Source organism: Phaethon aethereus, assembly GCF_964289735.1.
Source record: "Phaethon aethereus genome assembly, chromosome: 9".
Lineage (NCBI taxonomy): Eukaryota > Metazoa > Chordata > Aves > Phaethontiformes > Phaethontidae > Phaethon > Phaethon aethereus.
In genome coordinates, this window is record NC_138585.1 from 2,696,592 (window position 1) to 2,722,130 (window position 25,539).

The following is a 25,539-nucleotide window of genomic DNA, read 5'->3' on the forward strand; positions in this document are numbered from 1 at the left end:
AAGAGTAGGCTGCAGAAGAAATCCATCTAGCAATACGAAAACTAAATGCTAGTTTAAATGACAAAAATAGTTGCAGTTACTTTATCCTGTAAATGCAGAATGCATACTTAAAGTCCTAAGGAGTTTCTGAGACAGTCTGGGGAAACCCAAAGTGACTACCCATCCTTGAAGTCAGAGAATACAGCATTGTTAAAATACAACAAAGGACAATTAAACTAAAACATGTCTTTAACACAAAAAACATGGATAACAATATCATATGCCTGTATGTTGTTAATCTTCAAAGACCTCCATTCCCAGAAATAGCTGGGGCAGACACAGAGACACTATCCAGCAAAGAGGACTTCTAGTAGGGAGAAGAGACAAACTCAGGGAAGAGAAAGCTATTAAGGTTACTGAAAACAGACACCACATTCACCCTGAGCTGCAAACAGTCAGAAGTAGGGAGAATTCCCAAAAATACATTTTTGTCTTCTTATTCTCTTTCTTAACTGCCACTGTCAGAGACAAGATATTGGACTTTTGGCACGATCCAGTTACAGCTGCTCTGATGTTTTTAAGCTCAAGTATATATGTAGAAGCATGTATGTAAAATACAATTCCTCCTACATAAGGTAGACATGGTGATGGTTATACAGTCATTCTAATCAAGAACAAGTCTGAGCTGCTGCCAGAGATGAGCTGAATCAGGGAGCTGATCCAGCTGAAAAAAAATCCACCAAAGTGTCAGGTTCTAATTATATCTATTTCTTGGTGTGACTGCAAAACACACAAGAAAGGTGTAAAAAACATCAGCTGCAGGTGTATGAGAAGGTGGGACCAATCTGTTCAACAGCAGCCTCAGTTTATGCAAGATGAAAGCAGGCACATAACAATTCTTTCGAACCAGAACCATTAGAAGGACTAAGGAGCATTGGGATTATCTATACTGCATAATGGTTATATGATTAAAATAACTGTGAGATAGTATTTCAGGGAGTTGAGAGATAAAAGCAAAAGCCAAGCCTAATCCATGCAGAATGCATTAGGAACCAGCTGATAAAGCTGTGCAGTCCCCGGAGCTTGCTCTACTATCAGCTTCCTTCCCTGGGAGAAGCCACCCCAAGGAGCAGCCGCGCTCTCGGGGCGAGGGCGGGGGGCACCAGATGCCTTCTCCAAGGCCAGTGCAACCCCCTGCGCCCCATTCACCAGCCCAGCTCCCCACTGCAATGGCCAAGGTATCTGTGACCGCAAGGATAGGGGAGCAGATACTGCAGCGAGACCTGAGGGGAAATGATGATGTTCAAAACTTCAGCTCTACCTCTACAGTTGCTAAGGTTGGCCCACCCCAACTTCTAATTATCTGAAACAAATACTACTATTACTATAGAAAAATGAGAGTTGTAAAAGAAGCTGTTGGCTTAATACAGGAATGGGTGCAATTCCATGGTCTGAGCTATGCAAGGAGGTAGTAGATAGACCATAAAGGTCTATTTCTGCCCTAAATGCTATGAAGATACAAAAGTTACTGAAATTATATAGGCTATGCCATATTAACAAGATGCGCAAAGACATATCAGGTCTCTGGAAGAACTGACTATCTCGGTTTCTTGCACAGATCATCAAATCTCAAAGTGATAGAAAAAGATACTAGAGGTACTAGGAATTTCAATCAGAAAATAATTTCAGATACAGATGTTGATGACTAAACATCATCCAAACCTCATACATGATGATAAAAGGAACTGGCAACCATGCCAGTAAGATGCTAGTGCATAAAGAACAAATAAAGAGCACTGCTGAAAGCAGTCAGTGTTTCCTTTACCTCTTTCATATTATTTCAAACAGCTCAAATGTGTAATTACAAGGGTCACATAGCCTTTATTTTTGCGTGTACTAATTTTTAACTTCAGTCTGCAACAGACAGGTGGATAAACACTGAAAATCAGTATAATACTGAAAATATTGTTAACATTTCAGAAATATTTTAAATTAATATTAATGAAAGATTTTTAGTTTTAAGATCTCATGATATCCCTGCTCTGATACACAAACTTTCTAGTCAGTGCAGTACTGTAGAACAAGAGTCAGAGCTTGCCAACACAAGCCCAGTAGGTGCAAAGACGACAAAAATCTGAAGAACTGAAACACAAGAAACAAAGAAAACTTCTCATGCAGGGTAAGCAGTGCTACAAATACAGCTTTACTGAAACAGGGAGGGAACCTAAAAGACTCAAATCCATGCGTGCAGACAAGAACAGTGAGGAACCACATACATTCTTGATTTTTGGAGACAAGAACTGGTGGCACAACTGAAAATTCCACTTCAAGATACTAGAAAGCACTCTTTGGATATATATCCAAAAATGCTTCTTGGCATATAATGGAGCCATATTTACTCTGAACCATGTCTAACTGACACCAAGATTACTTTGCTTAGCTGAGCATAAGCAGAGGGGTCAAATACTTTTTTCAAAATCAGCATCTAATCTGTAGTGAACTGCTAACATCAGTTAAGGGTAATTGGTAACATATGTAATACTACAGAGTATTAGGCATAGATCTGTTCGTGTTTTGGTATTGAACACCTCTTACAATTACTGATGATTGTCTCCGATGTTCTGGGGGAAGCACAAATCCCCTTTGCACACAAGAAAGCAGAAAATTCAATGCTTGGTTTGACCAACACAGAAGTACAAACTTCATTACAGCTAATTGGTCATAATTTACTTATGAGAAATTTTCAGACTGAGGGCTAAACAAAATGTGAGTCATCACACGCTCTTTACTTCACTGCCAGCTTAGTGCCAGGGTCAGACACCAATGCAAAAGTGCCTATAAAGATTTAAGCTACAAGTCAGCCCCTGTACCGGGGACTCAGCTGGAAGAGTGGAGGTTCACCCACACCTTTCTTTCCCCGCAGTGTAAACTTCGGTGGTTTAGCACATGAGCAATGGTGATATAGCCCGTTCTGCCTACAGAGGTTTAGAGAGGAGAAATACAGTGGATATAGCCGTATCCATAAAAAAATTCAAGGGAGGAAAAAGATGAGAAAAATGACAAAAAGTAGAAAAATATCATGTTTGCCCAAGAAAAAACACCATAAAGCCTAAAAAAGCTCTATGAACAGTCTTAATGGACTAACAAAATGTACCTGCAAAGAACATGAACAGCAGGGCATATCACACTTCATACACAGACAGCTGCTGACAGAAAAACTTCTGAAGCAACTAACTGTAAAAAAGGTTACAGAGCAGATTAAAAAACAGTGACAACAATCCAATATCAAGTTAATGTGGGTATCAAATTGATTTATAGAGTTCAAAGGAGACTTAACACTGACACAACTAGCACTTCATACAAGACAAAGATTTATATGCAAAGAGCAGCTCTGAAGTTATGTATACTTGAAATATAAAGTATTAACCTAACTTTGTTTCCCTGGAAGAACCAAACAGCAATAAGCCCAAAGAGAAGTAGTAAATGAATCCCACTATGACACTCAAAAGAAGTGAGAACTGAATTCAGTTATAGACTTCCATGAGTTGGCAACACAAAGCCAGAAAAATCTAACAACTAAAATAAATCCTGAGAGCAAACAGCAGGAGCAGGTAGATTAGAAAAGAAAGCACATGAAGTAAAATTCCCATGTAATCTCAGAATATTTTAATTTAATTTTTCTGGGTTTTCTTTCTGGGTTTTCATTGCTGGAAGCAAACTTAAGAGCGCTATAGGAAAATGTAGGTTCATATTAAAGGGAAAGAATTAAATATTGAAAAATACTGTGTTCTGACAAATACAAATATATGGCATTTGTCTGAAAATTTGCAATACTGACAAAATTGCTAAAATTGGCCACAAAAAACCTGCATCAGAACTATGAAAAACAGAAATGCCAAGCATTCCTAGTTGTTACATCAAAATCCCTAAGCTGTTAAGGAAAAAGAAAAATATAAAGACGGTAGTAAGTTTCATTTATAGAACCCGCATTTCATGTGGCATTATTGTCCAGAAGTGGAAGTTAAAAAATATTAAATCACATTTTAATTGCATCCTCTTTCCCAATATAGGGTTTCCTTATTTTTTTTTTATATTTTTACCAATAGTAAAATTTTCAAAGGCGCACAAGAGACACATACTCTTGAAATTAGGATTGGTGCTCTTAAATACGGCTCAAGTCCATTAGGGCTGTTTGCCTCCCAGGCCTTCAAATAAACTTGCCTATTCCTTTACTATTTGCTTATCATTCCTCCACTGCTTAAAATGTGTGGTCTACTTCTTCCTCAAATATGTAGGTTGGGCACACTTTAAGCATGTGTGTGCACATGTATATATACACAAATACACAGACACGCACCCATCTATATATGCATACAGAAATACTGAATTTCTCAAAAAAAATTCCTTTGTATTTGAATTCCAAAGGTTTCTTAATACAAACATGTAGACAATTTCCTTTTATAATTTCATTTCCAGAAGACTTCTGATAGCATCTCTTTTGAAATAGATGAAATGTATCAAAGTCAATTCTACACACACAGTCTCATCAAATATCGAAGCAATCACCCATTCCTTTTCATTTGGCTCCTGCAAATATCAATAACTCTAAGACAAACACACTACGTAAAGCATATTGTATGTTCTGTACCACAGTAAAAACAGAAAATAGACTCCAGATGTTTCCTCAAATCCTGCCAAAAATGAAATCTGAAGAAGTGTTGAAAACCAAGCGAAGTTGGAAGCCCTGACTTAAAACATGTAGGAAGAAGAGGCACAAGGAATCTGTAGCTTTGTTAAGAGTAAATTTGTTCTGTCTTCACCTACTAGAAAAGAAGGGTCAATCCTGAATAACTGTAAATATAGCAACTATGAAGAATACAAACTTTCCTTTTTTTCCTGTTTATTACTTTTTAAAATTACGTCTCAGACCTTCCACAGGTTTGAGACCGACAGAAAATTTTCAACAGCTTTCACTCATTCGGAAGACTAGATTCCTTCAGGAGTTAATTAGACTTAGCTTTCAGCTACACTAAAAAGTAGTATCGCAAATGGGATTTGGCCCTTAATTTGTAATTTTCTCATGTTAGTTGTCACCACAAAGTCAAAACAAACTAACTGATATTGCATGAGTCCTGCTTTGTTGAAATGCAAAGTAAAGGAGGTTTGCTTAAACAATGCTTCAGGAGGAATGACCGTCGGCTTTGCACTGCACCGGATGAACAGTATTTTGGGCCCACTGTTTCTCCTTTGAGTACCAAAAACAATAGCTGAAGCACAGTAGCTTACTAAAAGCATACAGGTCCTGTCAAAACCAATCATCTATAGAGGTTCTTGAGGTGGGACTCATCTGGCCCAATAAATCCTGTAAGACCTCTGAAATGGATCAAAACATAAAGGAGTATGAAACACTTCCAGAGGCGATTCACTACAACTTAGATACTTATCTTACAGTGAAAAATTCGCCTTCAGGATGTATCCATCTTTGTCCCTCAGACACAGAGGAAGTCTAGGCTATTTATCCTTCATCTGCTCCTCTGGTGGGGACAGCAAGAAGAATGCAAGCTGCAGTGCAAAGTACTCAAAAGCGCTTGTGTCAGCAGGTATTTTTTGAAAAAAACAAGCAAACAAAAAAAGCCTTGGATCCATCCCTAATATCATATACTTATTCCTCATATAAAACTTATTACAGTATATTCTTTAATGGACTGCTTAACACCAGCATGTATTTTCAATTTGGAAGTGATGAACAAAATAATGGACAGTTTGAAACACATGACTTTCTGATCTGTCTCTTGTCTTTCAGAAGTATATATGACAGTCCTCAACTCAATCAAAGCACATTCCATCCCTTACTTTATCATACACAGTCTATTGCACCAATACAGGTTATGAAAAAATACAATGGTTTACAAAAGCGTAGCTTACACTGAACATCTACAGACAGGATATACTGAATTGTGAAGGGATAACAGAATTAGTTATTTTACCTGCATAGCACTCTTCCCCAGCTTAACCACCTCAAACAAAGTGACAGGGTCCCCTTCTCCATTCTGCTGAGGGTGGCCATTAGCTCTTCCACGACTTGCTCCTCTAGCTCCAGATTCAGAACGACCCTTGTCTGCTGGAGACTTCCGAGGTTTCTTAGTGGCAGACTGGGCAAAGAAAACCAGCAGAATAAAAATTTATTATAGCTATACCTGTAATCACTCAATGTATCTTTATAAATTATGCACAAATATTACACATGCATTTATACACTCACACATGTATATACACACAAGTATCACAGCATAAGCAAGGCTGGAAGGGATCTCTGGAGGTTTCCAGCCTGACCCTCTGTTCAAAGCAGGGTCAGCTATGAAATTCAACAGGGTTGCTTAGGGCTTTATCCAGTCAGGTACATATATCTTTGTTTATCAGTAGTTGTTGAGGAACAACTTAAAAGCCACTGTCACGTCAAGGTAAGTAGTGGTGAAATTCCAACATTGGAGTACCAGTTCATGTCAGTAGTTTTATTCAATGTGAACAGTCGACAATACAACTAAAACTAGATAAATGGTAGCAAATTACAGATGGGACAGCAAAAGTGTTTTATGTTGGCACACAAAACAAACTTTTAGTAATGATCTTTGAAAGACAGTAAGTTATTAAAAATATACTTGTCATGTTAACATTCATCTTCTGTATTTTTTTATACAACTTTCATAAGAAATTGTGTACATGAAGAGTCATCTTTTCAACTCAAATGAAATCACTGAATTTATACAGCCAGATTTAGTAGATCATCGTAATAGTCCCTTGCTTCAAAATTTTTTGAGTTAAAACATTTCCCTGTGAATCTATATTCTTCAAGCTTATAATCAGGTGGTATACATCCTACTTGAAAGAAGTCACCTAGTGAACAGTTTGCCCTGAATTTGTCACCTTGTTAAAAAAAAAAAAACAAAAACAAACCAAAAACCAACTTTCTGGGGAAAATAATATGAGATTCCTGCTATGCTCTTACTTCCATATTCTGTTCTTCCTACTGTGAGGCAGACAAAAGCAAAAGCTGCCTTTTTCCACATAACAATGAAGCTATTTTGAGGAATTATGTTAAAGAAAACAACAAGCAAGTGACTCAAAGATTACATTTAGGACAATATCCTCATGACACCATTTACTTGAGTATACTGTCAGCCAGTTTCTATTAAAGCTTTTAGTAAAGAACATATACTCAGCATTTTTTTGTTGCATCTTCCAATTGCGGACACATTAAGAATTTTCCTGCAGAGGAAAGGGATCTCATTTCTGGAAGAGAGCTGGTAGAAGACAGACCTGCAGTCTGCTTTCCCCATACTTTAAAAGGGATCACTGCTGGTGGGGCCAGAGAGCTAAAGAAAGGGGCAAGGTAGAGTGCCACTGCAACTGCCGCTTGCAAATGTTCAGTTAAGGACTTGCATAGAAATGCAAGCTGGAAAGCTTAAAATAATGGTACAATCTCTGTGAAAAGGTTTTTTTGATAACATCTGAACTTATGATCAAAAGCATTCTCCCTCAATGAATTTTTAAACATGTGCAAAGCTGCCTTTATCAGCAAGAAAGCTATCAACACATGAAATGTTTGAGCTCTACTAAGCTCCAAAGAGACACATGATCACTATTTAATAAAATGGCAAAGAGTTAGAAGTAAACTGAGTCTTCTGAGATACATAATCCATGTGTTTATTCAATCCCGATGACAGTAAACCATAAGCACTTCAACTAGCTACAAGTACTGCTAAATGAAAGCAGAAATGCAAGTTGATGCCCTCCACAGAAGCTACTGCAAGCCCCCTCTACACTCAGTTTTTCTCAACGTGTAATTCAAAGGTCCGTTCTAACCTTTATGATTCTATGAAAGGGAGACATTAAACACTGCACGGATGAAGGGAAAGCAAGTAGGAGATGGACCTGAAATGCACACATCCAAAGATACCTTGTTACTGTAAAGCAATGAGAAAAGCCACCTACACTGGCTGAGTACTACGGACCAGCATGCACACGCCCAAAATGAGTAATCACAAGATGCGTAAATGCTCAGTTTAAACTCCACTTTTGTCAGGTATGCTGGGGAAAGGATGGTGCTTTGACCAAGACTCATAGTTTGAATTAGTGAGCTCTCAGAAGAGGTACAGAAACACCCAACAGATGTACTTTTGACAGAATCACTGGACAAAGCCAGATTCTTCAAGCCCAAGTAAATATCTCAATATCCTGGACCTGAATTAACACCAGATAATAGTACTGAGTCTACTTTATTAAAGTTTCTCTTTGATATAGATTTTCTTTTGACAATAAGAACATCTCTTACAGTGGAGAAACGAAGTCTTTCATTTAACAAAAGTCATTCTGCATCCAAGCTGGGATAGCTAAATGCAGATGCAGGATCTGTATTGAATCCTGCCTCAAGAGATGAAACAAGCATTCAAAGAATGAGAAACTGAAGAAAATCCAAACTAGAACTTTCATAGCTAGGCAGGGATTAACATTATCTTCAGGTGGAGTGGCACTAGAGGAAGGGTGTCCACCAGACTTCCACTCCAGAGCACTTCCACCCAGTAGGCATCTGACAGGAAGCCCAAGCTCAATCCCACTCCAGAGTGCAAATATGAAAGCAAGTCATATGCAGGTCCTCCAGCCTCCAGAAACTGCCTGATACTCTAATTATAAAGTTTTGCAAGCACAAGGCACAGACGTGAGGAAGTGGCATTATCTTATTCAGTAACATACAATATTACAATACTGTTGTCAGACATTACTTGCATGTAGTGTCCCTGAATTTACAACAAGAACCTGCAGGCCATCTTGGCAGATCTGAGCTTCATACAGGTTCCCATCTCTGAGTACAAAGTTGAATAGGCAAACCTATTTCAAGAGGAAAATTTTCAACAAGAGAAAAATTTTCAACAAGAGAAAAATTAGCAATTGGAATAATCTCACCAGGAAAGTGGTGGATTCCCCAATATTGGGCACTTAAGATTCAGCTGGACTGGGTGCTGGGCCATCTTGTCTGGATCATGCTTTTGCCAAGAAAGGTTGGACCAGATGATCCTTGAGGTCCTCTCCAACCTGGGATTTACGATTCTATCCAACATGACTGAAGTAAGTAAAGGAAATGCATGGACTGGTACATCCACAGAAATGCAAAGAGGACTCCATGATACAGAATATCTGTGGAATATCTGCAGAGGCAGGATGCTCTTGGAAGAAAAGCTGCAAAGTCAAGCTAGAGATCTAAAAATTATGTTTGGCATTGAGGATGCCAAACAGAAGTAGCCCTGTTTGATCAGAGATTTATTTTTTAATGTTCGATTAAGGGAGATACCTTCACAGGAAAGGGTGATCCCAGCACAAAAAAACCCATCCTCTAATGCCATGAAGAGCTTCCACATAGAAACAGCCCTGCCCAAGGATGAGTGTGGCTCCAGTAAACCTGTCAGACTATCACTGACAGGTGTAAAAGGTGATGTTTCATAAGATCAATTTGTAGCAAGTCTACTCTTGTGAGGGTCCACCAAATGGTCATCAAGATACAGGAAAAACAGAACCTCTGCTTCCTAACAGGAACAACAACTGTGGTTATTGCTTGCCCCTTTACACCCTTTCAGCCAGAAATTTCCTGCCTCTACCTAAAGTCTCCTTAAATTGACAGTCATGCCTTTTTTTTTTGGTTTTGTTTTTTTCTTTTTTTTCTTCCTTTAAGTGTCAAGTCTTTCAGAATCCTGAGATGGGTAAGAGCTGATTGTTTTCCAGACTCAAAACTGACTTTTCTCCTGTTTATAAGAGGGATCTCGCAAGTCATGGAAAAGGCAAGCTGGTCAGCAATATTGTACCTGAAGTAACTCATAAATCCTTGTAACAATTTCCATAGTCCAGGCATCGGTTGCAATGGCAGAGCCAACACTGAGGTGAATTAGGACTACCAGAGGGAGGGATAAAGCAGCATGACAAGGTAAGAAAGCTCGAGGCTTTTTAATCACACACCAGGAAAGGTGCGGCTTGGAGCTGTGAGCCTGTTGAGGTTAAATCTATGATTTCACTCTGAAATCCAGGACAGACAATCAGACTGGTGGTGCTGTCAAAATGGACTGAGTTGCCAAATGAAAGCAGAAGTTACTAATGATTTTTAAGATCTGTGCAGTAGGTTCAACTGACAACAACTAAAGCTGAGGATTTATACACACCAGCATTAGGAAATTCAGAAGTTCCAGCATGTGCCGCAGAAGCAACTCTAAAATGGCCATATTGATGACCACATAGTTCACCTGTTGCTTTAAGGCTTAAACAAAGGCAAATGGAAACAAAATGCTTACCTTGACTGTAATTAGCTAAAATGATGACAATTCAGAATTTTGTAATAAATTAGCTAGATAATACTTTTCCTTTCACGTCTTTAAAATGATTGTGAAGAAAAATTGACCCACATTTGTAAAATCAAGTAACAGTGAACGTTAATTCACACAACCAAAAAAAAAAAGTGAAGGTGGCGTGACATTTTCCGTTAACATTCCCCAAGCTGAACTGATGCACTTCATGAAGAAGTAAAGACAGTAAAAGTGTTACAGGTCAGTAACTCCACCTAACCCACCACCTTCAATGATGGTCTCTATGTGCATTCATACCATAAGTAATTTAAAGCAATACCCCATTTCTGAAGACAGCTGAAAGAAAAGAAGCTTCTGGAAGAAGCTTTTTAACCTTCCACTTGGATAAGACTGAAGAATTTGCCTCTCAAAGTCATCATCCTCTTGAGAGGCCTCTGCACTATAACCTCATGTTAAGTGGAAGAGTGGCGATGTTTGAGCTCTTTCTGAATTAATCCCAATTAAAAAAAGGCTACCACACACTTCGTAACACAATCATGGTTATCTGGGGAGAAGTTCTTGGATTCAAACGGTCAGTCCTTTGGACTGTTTTTATCATAGAAACAAACAAGATGCTCCCTATGAAAAGCCTCATCCCATAAATAAAGCCAGATGGAGGTCCCCTAACATCCAGCGCATACAGAGCTGCTTCAGCTGTAGCATATGCAGTTTAGAACAAAAAAAAAACCCAGAGGCAGTGTTGGGGGGTGGTGTTGCTTTTTTTCATCCTTATTTAAAGACCTAGCAAGAGTTCTAAAAATCATCTTAAAGAATCAAGAGAATCTGCTATAAATGCTTGAATCACTTCAACTCTTCTAGCTGAGGAAACAGTCACCAAAAAAAAAGACTATTTCCACAGAAACTGAAGAACAGATTAGATTGCCAAAACTACAAGGACCACCCCATCAAAAGCTGAAAATGAAAACTTCTAATGCCATTAGGATTTCTCCACTAGGAAGTACAAATGGTGGGATAGAGAAGACTTCACATACTGGCTGTATGTGCATCGCGTTTCCACAGAAAGACTTACTCACTTTAGTTTTAAGGGACAGATCTAAAACAACAGGCAAGCAAGCTGAAACAGGACACTGGTGTACGTCACACCAAAGCACAAACCTTGACTACTGCGAAAAGAGATTCTTCCAAGAGGACTCCTTCCTACCATTAATCAGGATCAATTAATCAGGATTAATCATGGATGATTTGTAACTAGAAGGAAAACTCAGTCCCCTGAAGTATCTAACATCCATGCTACAAGACTAAATAAGGCTAAGTCTGCTGCATAGTTAAAATTTCACATATGAACACAAACATATGGTATTGTGGTCTGTCTCCTCCACACGAAAAAATACAAAAGAACCTGAAAGCAGAACTGTACAGTTTGTGCTAGGGACAAAAGGATCAGAAGTGCCTTGTTCCACCTTGCCTTAATAAAGGAATCTGAGGGGAGGAGTCGGAGAAAGGCATGCTGTGGCCCCAAGTATGGGATAAGAGAGACTCCAGCAGCGATCTCAGAATTCTCACCTCTGGAACAGAAAGACTGATGTTTCTTCTTGTCCTCTGAGTCAAAGAGGCTGGTCTACTCCTACTTCAAAGCTGAAATATAGCCAGGAATCTCTCTCACTCCCTCAACCTCTAGCAGCTGAGGTTTAAGCCAAGCTATCCTGAGCTCCTGGGAAGGTAAGGCCAGGTAGGTTAAAATAAAGCATATCAACAACATTGAACAGAGCGCGTTGATCCAAGAGAGGAGACAACAAAGGATAGATAAATAACTGATCTATGCCCGAGGTCAGTAATGTGAAAGCTGTATTGCATCATAAGCCCTTGGGCTTTCAAATCCCCTACCTAGAACAGGACTGCGCATCCATATCCATGTTATTTCAATAATGCAGCAGACAGAAAAGGTATTTTTGGCCAAGGTTACTCAGCAACATCAACCAGAGGGCTGTAACAGGTCAATCCCTAAATACATCTCATGCAATTCACTAAATATATATTCCATATGGTATGCTCACATACAGTATCATATAAATACATGTACCAAAATATCGCACTGACAGGACAGATTCACCACTCCTTCCACAGGCATCTGGTCTACAAGACTCAGAGTTCAGAGGTGGACATGGGCAAGGGGGAGGCCAGCTCGAGTCATTGTCAATGCTAGAACAGGACATGGTGCAACTCCTGCTAAGGTCACTGCAAGGGTTGGTGAATTCAGGACAATCAGATTAGATTCTGAGAGTTATTTTGAAGAACCAATGCACTTACTCTCTTTGCAAGTTGACTGCCTAGTCTAATCAGTCAAGTACTCATTAGAATAGTCTCATAGAAGTGAAGGGGAAACTTGGAAAGCAGAGTTTTCAGGAAGGGAAGGTTTCCCAAAATATTAAGGTTCTCTATGAACTGAACAGTCATTTGCTACAAATGGCAAATTTTCAAATGAGGACCGTCTCCTTACAAAAGTCTCAAATTTGCAGAAAGGAATGTCTGTCTTTGGAAAAAAGTTTGGAAAATCCTCTACATACATACATACATACATTTGACGGAGCATACTGTGTGCAGCTCTGCAATAGAACCATGAAGCTAGACAAAACAGCACAGAAGAGTAAACTCTCTTTCCAAAAGAGGTCAATATGTTTATGACAGCTGTGTAGCTGTGATGGCATAAGGACATAAGCAAATCAGCATTTGCAGGGAGAGATCAAATCTTATTAGGCCATAATATTTTAGTTAGGAAAAAAAAAACCAAACAAAAATCAGAAGACCTTTTGGCAGAAAAGCCTTTCTTTAGGTCTATAACAGAAATGAAAAACATCAAATCTAAGTATCAGTTGAGAAAAACAGCTCTGAATTTAACTAAATATTTTAATCTGTTTCACATCTGAGAGTAAGGGTAGGTGGTACCTGTTCAGGAAATACAAATAATGTTAACAGATAGTAGAGTCAGGGAAGAAATGTCAGCTGCATCTCCTGTAAGAGGCAGATAATTCACCTGTGGAAAGTGAATAGCTTAGCAACATGGATAGGTAAGCAATAATGGAGGAGGAGGGAAAGTGAAATACAATGTTTGCAAAGTCAATACCTTGATTACTCAGCCCATGACTTTTAATATCAAATAACATTATAAACTTAATTGCCTAGATTAGATTTTCCAAGGCATTTGCATTTCTCCTCAAGTGTATTAGACATTGAGTGGCTTTTTCCTTTTTGGTCATCTTTTTAGAAGAACCTTGTTTATTCCTTTCTGTTGCAGCAGTATCAACTGTGAAGGCAAGATTTGATTGTGTATCCAAACATACACATTTTGTCAAGTCACCCAAAAACCTGTAGCAAGATGACTCAGTTCTGGATGAGGGGAGCGCAACAGATGACACTTATCTTGACTTTAGCAGGGCTTTCAACAGTCTCCCACAATATTCTTGTATGCAAGCAGGGAAGCTGTGATCTGGGTGGGAGACAACTAGATGGGTGGACAAGTGGTTGAACTGCTCGGCTCAGATCATAGTGGTTAATGGATCATCCTCTACCTGGAGTCTGGCAATGAGGGACTACAACAGAAGTATCATTGGAACATATCCAGTTTCCCATTTTTATCAGCTAGTCGGAGGGGGTGAGAGAGCATGCTCCTGTCAAGTTTGCAAATGACACCAAATTGGCAGGGAGACTGCTTGATGACACCCAGGGCAAAACTTCTATTGACAGTCTGGAGGACTGGGCTGACGGTATACTCAAAATTCAACATGGACAAATGCAAAAACCTGCCCCTGGCAGAGGAACAAATCCCTGCACCAAGACAGGTTGGAGACCAGCTAGTCAGGGAACAGCTCTGCAGAAAAGGACCTCAGGGTCTCAACAGACAGCAAAGTGGCGCTGAGACCGCCACGTGCCTGAGCAGCAAAGGCCATCAGCACCCTGGGCTGTATAAGCAGGAATACAGCAGTACACCAAGAAAAGTGATTATACCCTTTTGTTCTGTGCTTCTTAGCCTCTATCTGGAATACCATGTCCATTTTTGGCCCTCTCAATGTGAAAGAGGTATTGATAAACTAGAAAAAGTTCAGCAGAGGGCTACCAACATAGTTGGTGGGGCTGGGAACACCTCCCCTCTGAGGCTTTTTGCAGCGGCGTACAGCAGGAGGACAACTGACAGTAGTCATGAACTGAAGCAAGAGAGGTTCTGATTGCTGACAAGGGAGAAATTTTTCATGAAATAAAATTAAATAGGTCACAGAGAGGCTGTGCCCTCTCCAGCCTTGGTGGCTTTCAAAACCAGACTGGAAAAGGCCCAAGCAATGTGGTCTGATCCCAAAGCTGATCCTGCTCTGAGCAGGAGGCTGCAATGAGACCTCCTGAGGTCCCTCCCAGCCCTATTCCAGTCCTAATGTATCCTTCTTGAGATTTTGGGGCAGAGGTCAAGAGAAACTAGAATTGTACAAACTCTGGCAAACCACCCACCATTTTACAAAGCACATGGTATTTGCTTTACTGTCTACCCTCTTCCTCAGAGTTCTAAGACTGGATTTGGGTTTTCTGACCTCTCTGGAGCATTAAGATGATGCTTTCATGAAATCATCTCTCATAACTCTAAGGTCTTGCTCCTTAGCAGCAATGGTCAGCTCACAGGCCATCATTTTATGTATGAAGCAATGGCAGATTCACCTCTATGTTCATCACTTTACAATCATGTACACTTAATGAGTCTGGAGTTGTTCTAAGCATAATGATCAACTGGCTCCTGTAGAAAATTGATAGCAGGACCAGTAGAGTACTTCAGCAAGTAGTCCCATAGTAGCTACTACCAGTAAGCTCAAATAGAGGGATGAGCAACACCTTTTGTAACATTCACCTTTCCTCTCCAGTGAATGTGTGGTGGATAAAAAATACCACTGGTGTTGCTTTAACTTAAATTCCTACACTCTGACCACCTTCTGGGTTAGCAATCAGGTTGCACCATCCTCTTTTTTATTAGATCTGCAAAAACTCATAGATTTACTAGATAATTTCTGATTTTGCCCTTTGTTTAGAAGTTACATAAGCAGATGACCTGTTCTCTTTACATGCTTCTTTAAAGCTTCCTGTAAAGAAGCTCTATGTTTGTAAGCAAATCTGTCCATCTGATGAAGAATATATTCCATCATAGGAAACACTGTTCAAAAGCTTTCAAAAAGGAAAACGACATGCCAAGAAAAGCCCAGGCTTTAAAATGTTGGCTTCCAAAGTAATTCCAGAAACTGTGATGCAAATTGAAAACCTAAGGAGTTTGCTTCAGCTTGGCCAGCATGCTGAAAGGAACACATGGTTCTGTCCATTCTTAGGGACTCACTAGCCAATGCTTAAGGAGTTAAACTTAGGGTGGAAGGTCTTTGGGCAAAAAAAAAGTCTCAATCTACTAGTGAGATAGAGATATAGAGAGATACAGAGAGAGAGAGATATCCCATTCATACCAGGGGTGTACTCCTAGACAAAGACTAAGAGGAGAATCAAAACCATTAATAACACACACAGAACTTCCCACCAAAAAAAAACTTATTCCACAGTACTTCAAGTGCTATAATCAAGATAACGACATCTGGTGACCTTGAAGAACTAAAATGAATGACAACAAGACACAGAACTTTTTCTGGATAAATTGGCTATTTTATAAAATAAGTGTAAATAAAAGAGAAAGCCTCTTTAAATACTGTGTGTAATAGGGAATTGTTTCTGAATGTTCCCATTCATGGGCCAGCAATGGGCAAAGACTACAGAAGAACAGCAAATCTTTACAGCAGACAGCAACAGTGTCCGAGAATAGGTTGACGCTCCCAATCTGTATGTTGGACACAGTGTATGCCAATTACATGAATTTTTAATATGTGTTAATAGATCTTCTGAGGCATTTAGTTAATACTATGCTGCAACTCTTCCGTTCACATGAAGAGATTATTAGGGACTAAAAGGATGGTTTAAGTGTCATTTGTCACTTAAAATTCATCACAATTTTCCAAAGAGAAAGTGGTCGTGCTTACAGAGATTATTCTCGTGTCTGAAAGAAGACTGTAATACGACAATAATAACAGAATTCTAATGTTCATGTAAGTAGCTAGTGAAAGAAAAAATAATAGCTATTATGACCTCATTTTTATGTCCCTTTTTAAACACTCCAAACATTGTTTGCATATCAATCTGATAAATATTTCATACTACAAGTCTTCATAAAGTTTGACATAGGGCTCATTAAAAGCCTATTTATGTGACCACAAGATGATTAGATGAAAAACAGTTTGCAGTCAATCTTAAATAGATGCATAACAAAACAAAACTAAATGAGACATACTGGAGGCCTGCCAGGACGGCCCCTTTTTCTTTTTCCTTTGACTTCTGCTTCTTCAAGCTCACTGCCAGCATCTGAATGTGTAGTTGTTTCATTTGTAGAATCCCTAGGGGCGGAAAAACACTAGATAAATTAAAATGATTTGAAATCAACAAGTAATCTATAACTGACTGCTTAAATATTTAGTTCTAAGCCAGAAAGTTAGCATGAAAAAGCTTGCCACATTTATTCTGCAAACTAAGGAACTAAGCATTGTTAGCCCTGGCAAAAAGCCTTACCTTTTTATGGGCTGGAATGTCATTTTATAGACTGGAAGCTATTTCAATTAACAGCTTCTTTTGAAATCATGTTACACTTCAAAAACTGGCTATATTAAACAGTACACGCTCATCATATCCATCCCACAGTGTATTCACTTGTATCAACTTTCTTTTACTCTTAGTAACTACTTCCAAGCTGCTTTCAAGGCCATGAAAAAGCAAACTGGAGTCCAGTCCAGCTATCACATCATTAGAACAGTTACACAAATTCCCACTAGTATTAAATCATTGTTTTAGTCACATTCGAAGACAATGGCATTGTGCAGCTGTTAATAAAGAGAGGATTAACACTGACCATGAGGCACAAAACAGAAAACTCACTCTGATCTGAAGACGTTTATGATTCTTGCAGTTAGAAAAACATTTTCACTTGTACAATGATAAAACCTTGACATTGCTCAATGGCTATTAGCAGAGAAGCCCACAGTATCATTTTTCAAGCATTCCTGGTTTCCTTACTAAGTAAGGAAAAACATTAGCCCAGTTTCTACACACACACACACCCGCCAGATGCCCAGGTACTTCTCTGCCTTCTTAACAGACCTGGCTGCTTGAGGAACCTCAGCTTGTTATTGATCTTCTGAGGCATTAGATTTTGCCCAAGAGCAGCCCACAAGCAAAAACCATACCTGTTACTGATATGCCTTATTTTTAGTTTGCAAGACCACCACTGCACGAGATCTCTGGAAATGAAAGAGTAACTCCAATAATGTCCGAGATTACTCAAAGATGGGTCAAGTTTAGCTCTAACCAGAGATTTCTTTAAATCCAGTATAATTTCCTTGAAGTGAAAGGAGTTAAATTGCTGTAAAACTTGTGCAAGGGGAAGGTGAAAACCACACCTATTCCATTATTCTATACAGCCTCAAACATAAAAGGCAGCATTAGTGATCTGGTTTACAGAAACTGAGAAGCTTCAGCAAGCCAGTCACAGATCTTCCACATTGTCTGGGGGGGTTATTTTTTTATTTTGTTTTATAAATCATGAATACTTCACAAATTTGCTGTATCATGAAGAAAGCTATTCAGTAATGCAGAAAGATACAAGCGTCATTGTAGCAGAATGTTCTGATACTTCTCTACTGAAATTACTGTATCATTCTAGGTCTACTCTGATCCAAGTAATTCTGCAGAACTATGATGAATTTCTAATATTAAGACATTATTTTCCAACCTTTTCTAGTTCGCAAACACAAAACCACCAAGAGGTCCACGGAATGCTTTACAAAAGCTAGAATGCAGGAGAACATGCATGAATCTCCTTTTCTGAAAGTAACTTCAATGGATTATCTCCAAATACTCTATACACCCCAGAAAACCAGGCACCCTAGATTAAAAAAAACACGGTATTTGAGTACATTTGAGTTCCCAAATTATACACTTATAAAACAGAATCTCTACAAAATACTGAAAATGCAGCTTTGTTGTGATAAAACTGAAGTGACTTTCCTGTTTCATAAAATATGAAATTTGAAAAACTCAGTATCAAGCTATGAACTAAAAAAAAAACCAAAAACCAAAAAACACCCCACCGCTGTAAAAAGCCTAAAGCCAAATAAAAGAAGCCCCACACATAGTTCAAAATGACTTGGTAAAATAGGGCCACACTGGTGAAAAGCAATGCAGTGAATAAAGCTGAAAACAATGCCTATGTGGATGAATGTATCCAGCTTTTAGTCAAAGACCAGCTATCACATTGCAATTCAATTTGACAAAAATGTGTGTTGCCTCACTGACTTTTTTTTAATTTTAAATAACTTTTGAATACAGAAGAAACTGCATAAAAATATCTGCTGATTTCCATTGTTGTAGAGAAATTAAAGCCATTGTCTCTTGCTCTCCGTAGAAAAAATAAGCTGCTCTCTGGTCTACATAGATCCTTACTGGAAAAATTTTAGGCATAGTGTGCTCTAAGCAGTATCCCCATTCCTGGGAAAACGCTGCGGCTTTGCTAGCTTACAAAACCGTACCCCTAATATCATCAGGATAAAGATTTTTCTCTATTAAAACCAGATTCAGCAGTCCTCCTAGGCAAATGGTCAAATACTTCCCTTCAAACACTAGAGCTATATAAATAAATTAAATTGTACTACTATTTTGCATGCATCTAGTTCACAGAGAGCTTGACTTTGCTACACCCTCTGTCTCAGTCTAGCAAAACCTGCTGAGATTTGTGTATTTAGTTCTGGAAATTTCAACTGCTTCGGAACACTGCATATGGAAGCGATATTTTAATTATTAAGTACCTTCTCTTCTTTGTCTTAAACAGACTGTTGCCTTAAACATGATAACCATGCTTTTCTAATTTTTCTGGTAAAACTGCTCTGGTTTGCTGGAAGCCTTTTGGGAAAGGCTCAATGAATCAGTACTAAGGGTGAGATTCATCTGAATTTTAGACATATACAATGCAGAAAACAGAAAAACCTTAAGGTGCAACATACCCTGTGCTAAGGTGAGTGTCCAAAATTGGTCACAGTTTATGTTTTATAAATTTTCTTCTCTCTCCATTGATGGTAAGGTGATCTAGAGAAGCAGCTCAAATATAAATGTTTAAAATTGAACAAGATGAATCTCACCCTAACAATATGTGAGGCAGAGAGGAAATTTCTTCTGTCAAAGAATGTAAGTATGTAAGGAATAAGGGAAAAAAATCAGAAAGTAAGTTCCCTTCAATACTCACATTATTTGAAGTAGGGAGACAGGATCAAGGACAACCTATAGTCCTTGGCTGATTTAACATTAAAATAAACATCATTTCAAGCAGCAGGGAATTCTGTCCGACTCATGCAACTCCTGCACAAAAAGGCCCTTCCACTGCGGCCCTGAGTGCCTTCAGTTTGGGAGGTAGTGCTTCTTGTTTCTGTCAAGGCCTTACAGTAGCTTTGGGTACACACACATGTGCCCCTTTTCCTCCTATTTCTGGACGCGTAGGAGGAATAAAGCATCTCAACTGCCTGCAGCTCTGTCAGGTTTCTAACACTCATTGAGAAGAGCATCTGGCCAGCATCCATCTCCCTCATCCCCTACACATCTTGCAGAAGTGCTAGGAAGTAATTTATCTGGTGGCAGTTATCCACATCTTAATAGACCGGGATTATCCTACCCCTATTTTACGTGCGTGTGACTAGTCACCCAAGGGGAAAACTTAGGCTTAGTCACAATTTATCTTTGCTGAAGCTGTTGGGAGGGAAAGTAATCTGGGCCTAAGGAGACCTGCCTTATCTAATAAGAGGCGAGGCAGCACTGCCAAAGGCTAAACCTTTCCTCTCTAAGAGACCTTTGACATGATAGAGACATAAGAGAATTTGGCAGATTGTGGGAGACCTACAAGATTGGGGTGGGCAGAGTAAAGCAGAAATGTGACAACCCCTTGTAGGGGCTCAAATTCACTAGCTTTTCTTTCTGTTCTCTGTGGTGGCTACAGCATCCTGGAAAACCTGCAGTAACTCCAGGATCCCTCCTAAAAGCTCTGGATATTATTCTGAAGGTATAATAGCTAGACATTGAAACTAATGATATCGTAATGAAGACTTAACAGATTACTGGGCAGCTCTTTGCCATGTCATGTGTCTGAAGAACGTACTTCCATAGACAGAGTAAATTTCACATCTCTGCAAAATAAATCAAAACAAATTCACCTTCCTTCTACTATTACGTAAAGCCCTAGCTATAGAGCTTATACCAAACCCCTTAAAAACACCCCACAGCAAAATCCTATGTTCATGTGTCAGTTTTTGTAAATAACAACACTTCTATAAGCTTTTATCTGCATTGCTGAGGTGGCTCAAGGTTCTAGCAGTGATAAATTCAGTAACTGCTACCACCAGACCCAGCCTTGTGAAGAAAAGCATTCATGAAGAAAAATGGCTAAATGCACAGGCTCATGAATCATGGATGAATCAGCTCTCATGGTTGATCTTCAAAACCTAAAGAGGAACATGTCTCACAGCAAATATGAGTCATCCCATTGAGAGAAGACTCTTAACAGTCAGTCACCCAGGTCAAATACACCAGAGGTTTTTTCTCCCTACATCTGAAACACCAGTAAGTAAAATCCTGTCTTCAGTGCATTTGGAAGCTACTTCTATAAATCCAGAAAGATTAAATATTTTTCCTTTCATGTTCCCTCAACAGATAAGAATTTAGGAGGGAGTATTTTATATGGTCCTAAGCAAAGTACATTAATATATCAAATTGACTTTAGGACCCTTTGTTTAAAGGGGGCAGCTGAAAAGATTAGAAAACATTATGAAAAAGTAGAAACAAGGCATAGGAATGGTAGTTTATAATAATCCTTCAAAGCTGCTTATTTAAGAGCTAGAAAGAAAACCTTGGCTTCTCCTGTGTGGAACCAGATTCTGTCCTCTCAAACCTAAATGTGTGAAGCTAATACCCCTAACCAAAGATTGCTTCAGGTTCTCTCACCCCTAGCCAGGCTCCTTTCTGACGAAAATCTGGTTGGGTCCTACTGAATTAGCAGTTACCACTTTCTTTGATATTTCATCCACACTAGACTTTATGTTCTGAGCTCTCAGGAGAGTCTCAAAACCTTTATGTGCAAATCCTGCTGATTTTCTTTGTAAAAAGGAAGATCTCATCTTGTTTATGAGCAACCGAAACTATATATATTACTGATGACGCCATCTCAACAACACTTCGCACAGTGGCATTAAATGATTCTCAGCTCTACTGGAAAACACAACATACATGCTTCTTTTCAGTTTTTACAGTTGCATAATACAGGCGGCTCACAATCTTCTGATTAAACAACATGCCAACATCTTTAATGTCCCTCAGGTTTTTCAGCTGGTGTGCAGAGTTACCAAATCCATTAATATGCACTTTTTAAACTCCACAATATTTCACCCACTTCTTAAGGCCATCCCGCTTCTTGCGCCGGGAACGGGAATACCCCTTTCCCCCCGCTGCCGTGACATAATCTCCTGGCACGTTCCACAAGCACACTCTCACTTCTTGAATCTGGCACATCCAGGAAAATATGCACACAGAAAAAAATTTTCCACAACTTCCCTCAAAGGTAACCAGAACTGCCCTCAGGGCTGACTCTCCTCCCATCAGGGTCAGCCCCATCTTTAGCCATCTGCTCACCCACAGCAGAAATTAATTTTTTTTGAAAGAGGTTTAAAAATATAACAAAAAAATTGCAGCGCAGGCATTAAGGTCAGACAAATAACTTTACAATCGTCCAAACATTCAGTTTCTTAAAGGCACTTGAAAACTTAGTCTTTGAATATCACTCAACCTTGATAAATCGAGGCTCTTTTACACCCTGTGATAATTCCTACTTTCAGATCTTCATTCCCAGCAAAAAAAAAAACCCTTAACATTAGCTAATTACCGGATGTATTTGCTCTAGGCGGCAAGGTGGCAGCAGCGGGGCGGCCGCAGGGTGGGCTCCGTGAGGCGAGAAGGGGCTGCCTCATGCCGGACACAGCCGGTTCCAGCCGCTCCCGAGGGCCACAGGGCCGGGCACACGTGGGCCCGCCAGAGGCGCGGGAGGTGCCTCCGAGAGAGCTATTAAAGGCAGAGCCGAGCGCCCCGAGAGGCGAGGGACCTGCCCCGCGAGTAGCAGGAGGGAGAAGGTGAGAAGGTGCTGCCAGCGCCCTGGCACAGGCTCCCCCACGGCCTCTGGGGAGCCCACGCTGGAGCAGGTATCCACACCACAGCCCTCGGAGAGCCCCATGCTGCGGGGGTGAGCAGGGGAGTCTGGAATGAAGGGGTGAAGTTGAACCGGGGAAAAGGACAGCAGGGAGAAGGAACACGTTTTAGTTTTTGTCTGTGTTTCTCACCATCGTCCAAATCTTTTCTTTAATTGGCAATAAATTACTTTTCCCCAAGTCAAGCCCGATTTACCCATGAGGGCAGTCGGTAAGTGATGTCCCCATCTTTATCTCACCCCACGAGCTTTTCCAGCCCCCTTGTCCTGCTGAGGGGAGCGAGCAGCTGGGTGGATGTCTGGCAGCAGCCACAGTCAACCCACCACATCAAATAAAGTTCCTGTTGCTAAAATTTTCCTTTCTTAATTCTACTTGATTTACTCTCTAGCTCCTCTCGTTATAGACTTCCACTCTGTTCTTTCCAAGAGTCCACTTTAGCCAAGCACAGTGATGCTCCAATTTGTATAAGCCACTCCTATTTCCCAGCAAGATCAAAACATGGGAATGCCACTTGCTGTCTTCAGCTGCAGAAGCCAAAGGCTTTTTGCACAATAAATACAGCTCATTGTAAGAAAGAGTACGCAACTGGAATACACAAATATGGTCAATTATAACTAAAACCCATCTAACATTTCTGAAATTCACAACATTTGGAAGCATAAAACTAGCAAAGAACTTGTTTCACTTTTCACAGCAAAGTTAAATCTGCATATATATAAAGAAATATCTTTTAGATTAAGTGTTTTGTTTTGGTTTTTACACAGTTTTTCAGCATACGACAAGGAGGCCTGGAACAGTCACACTAATCTGCACTTCTCTCAAGATCCTGCTTTATCCTTGCAATCACCTCTCTGTTTACTTCAACCTTTTTAAAACTGAAGATTTCAAATATATAGAGAAACATATACTCACTGTAGTACTGGCAAATCTGAAGTAATCATTTTTGCAGCACTCTTGAAAGTAAGAGCTACATAGAACTTCTTCTGAAAGTTATAATAGGACAACTACTTGGAAACCTCTTTCATGAAAAGAATGTTAAAGTCCAGTCTGTAAAAGAGAGAAAAAAGCTGTTAGATGTGATTCCAAAATAGTCATAGATGGAATAAAAAGCACTGTAAACAAAAATGGTCAATTTTGGAGTCGCATCACTATTAAATCACTTGAAATTTAGAACAGATGTCCCCAGAACAGCTTAATCATATTCTTGCATTCAGTTTTTACAATTCTGTTTAGGCAACTTTACTTTTTTTTTTTTAAATTACACAAAGTATTTTGCATTACATCCCATATTTGTTTATGGTAACTCTGACGTAACAACACAAGCAGAACTCTGAGAAAATTTAAATAAGCAAGATAAATACGTAAGCCTAACCAATCAAGAGAATGTGATGATCTAGATTTAAGGAATTCATTTCATACAATAGACTCAACTTGCAAGACAAAAGTTTCATTTCTTGAGAAACAGTCTTTCCTAGTTTCGAATCAAAACAAAAGATCTGCACCTAAAATCATACAAGTTTTGATAAAACATGTAAGAGAGAATATTCCTGATAACATTCCCTTTAATGGAACTACACCTATTCAATCAGACTCACTGGCTCACAGTTTTATGTGACTGAATTTCACAGAATAGTCAGAAGCTGTGCAAAAGTCTAACTGCAATACGAAATATTTTAACCTGATGAAACCAAAGTTATAAAGTTTAAACAATACGCTAGACTGCATCTGTGGTACCACTACATCCACCAGCAACCTCCCTCTGCCCAAAAGACTAATCAAGGAGCTGACTAATGACAGCAGATGTGACTACCATTAAATAACGGCACGATGCATAGATGCAAAAATCTTTGACTAATAAAACACAGAGCTGCCACCCCATTCTTCCTGAAAATGCAAGTTCTGGAGAAACTAAAATGATTTGTTTCATTCTCCCCTTTTACAGATCCTGGGGTAATATAAATAGCTGCATGGAGCACTGCAGTTCAGCAATGGCAACGAATACCAAGGACTTAGCTGCATGTTTTTAAAACATAGGATATTTTAACTCTCTTTTATTTCTTCTCAATGGGCAGTTTTTTCTGTGCTCTTGTAGCTTTGCACAAAACAGCAGGAAAATCAAGCCAGGAAGAGGTAACATGACCTGCACCAAACAGTAGCTAAATAAAACTGCACCAGTCTAAGCAAAACAGTACAACATGTAAAGTATTCTTTTTCCATCCTCTATAGGCACATCCGTGCTTATTTACCAAAACCATAACTGTACAGCACAAACAGACTTTTTCGCCTCTGGTTATTACAGTTCCAATTAGACTCACAGATGCATACAACTAGTTCTTCCAATACTTACTATTTTGTGCTACCGACAGTTTTACTTAGTGTCTCATCAACAAATTTAAATTTTTCACTAGATACTGCCATCTCATTGGCCATTTTTTCTACCGTAACATTAGCAAGCCACTTTGTTGCAAAACAAATGTTAACACGAAGTTTGTTGGGAATGAAAGGTCCAACTATGGCATTAATGGTTTAAAGAGGGTGATTTTCCACAGCCAATACCCGAGGTTGGTGTAAAAGCTCTCCAGTTTCCCTATAAGACACAAGTTAGTCCGAGTTCTTCATGAAGAAAAAAAATGCTATATGACATGTTATTTGTGCTATTTCCATAATTTGTTTCCATAACTGCATTTCTTCATTAGAGACACTGGTCCTTACTATGTTTTACAGCATGCAATTACTCTTAACAGGGGAATGACATGCCCATTCAACAACATAAAGCAACCATTTCAGACACTTGTAAGAATTTATTATGAACAAACATAGCATCAGACTGAATTAAGTTTTGAGTTCATTTCCTACAGAAAGCA

General features: G+C 39.3%; 1 protein-coding gene across 1 annotated transcript in view; it reads right to left on the bottom strand.

The window, feature by feature from the left end:
- The window catches only part of STAG1 (STAG1 cohesin complex component), a gene marked incomplete at both ends in the record, with an annotated part of 149,631 nt that extends 126,015 nt beyond the window's left edge, over positions 1-23,616 (bottom strand). The window contains 3 exons of the mRNA XM_082003812.1: positions 5,967-6,131; positions 16,681-16,783; positions 23,588-23,616. Coding sequence (XP_081859938.1) covers positions 5,967-6,131; positions 16,681-16,783; positions 23,588-23,616 — 297 coding nt within the window. The remainder of the gene's footprint in view (positions 1-5,966; positions 6,132-16,680; positions 16,784-23,587) is intronic.
- Between the last annotated feature and the right edge of the window lie 1,923 nt (positions 23,617-25,539).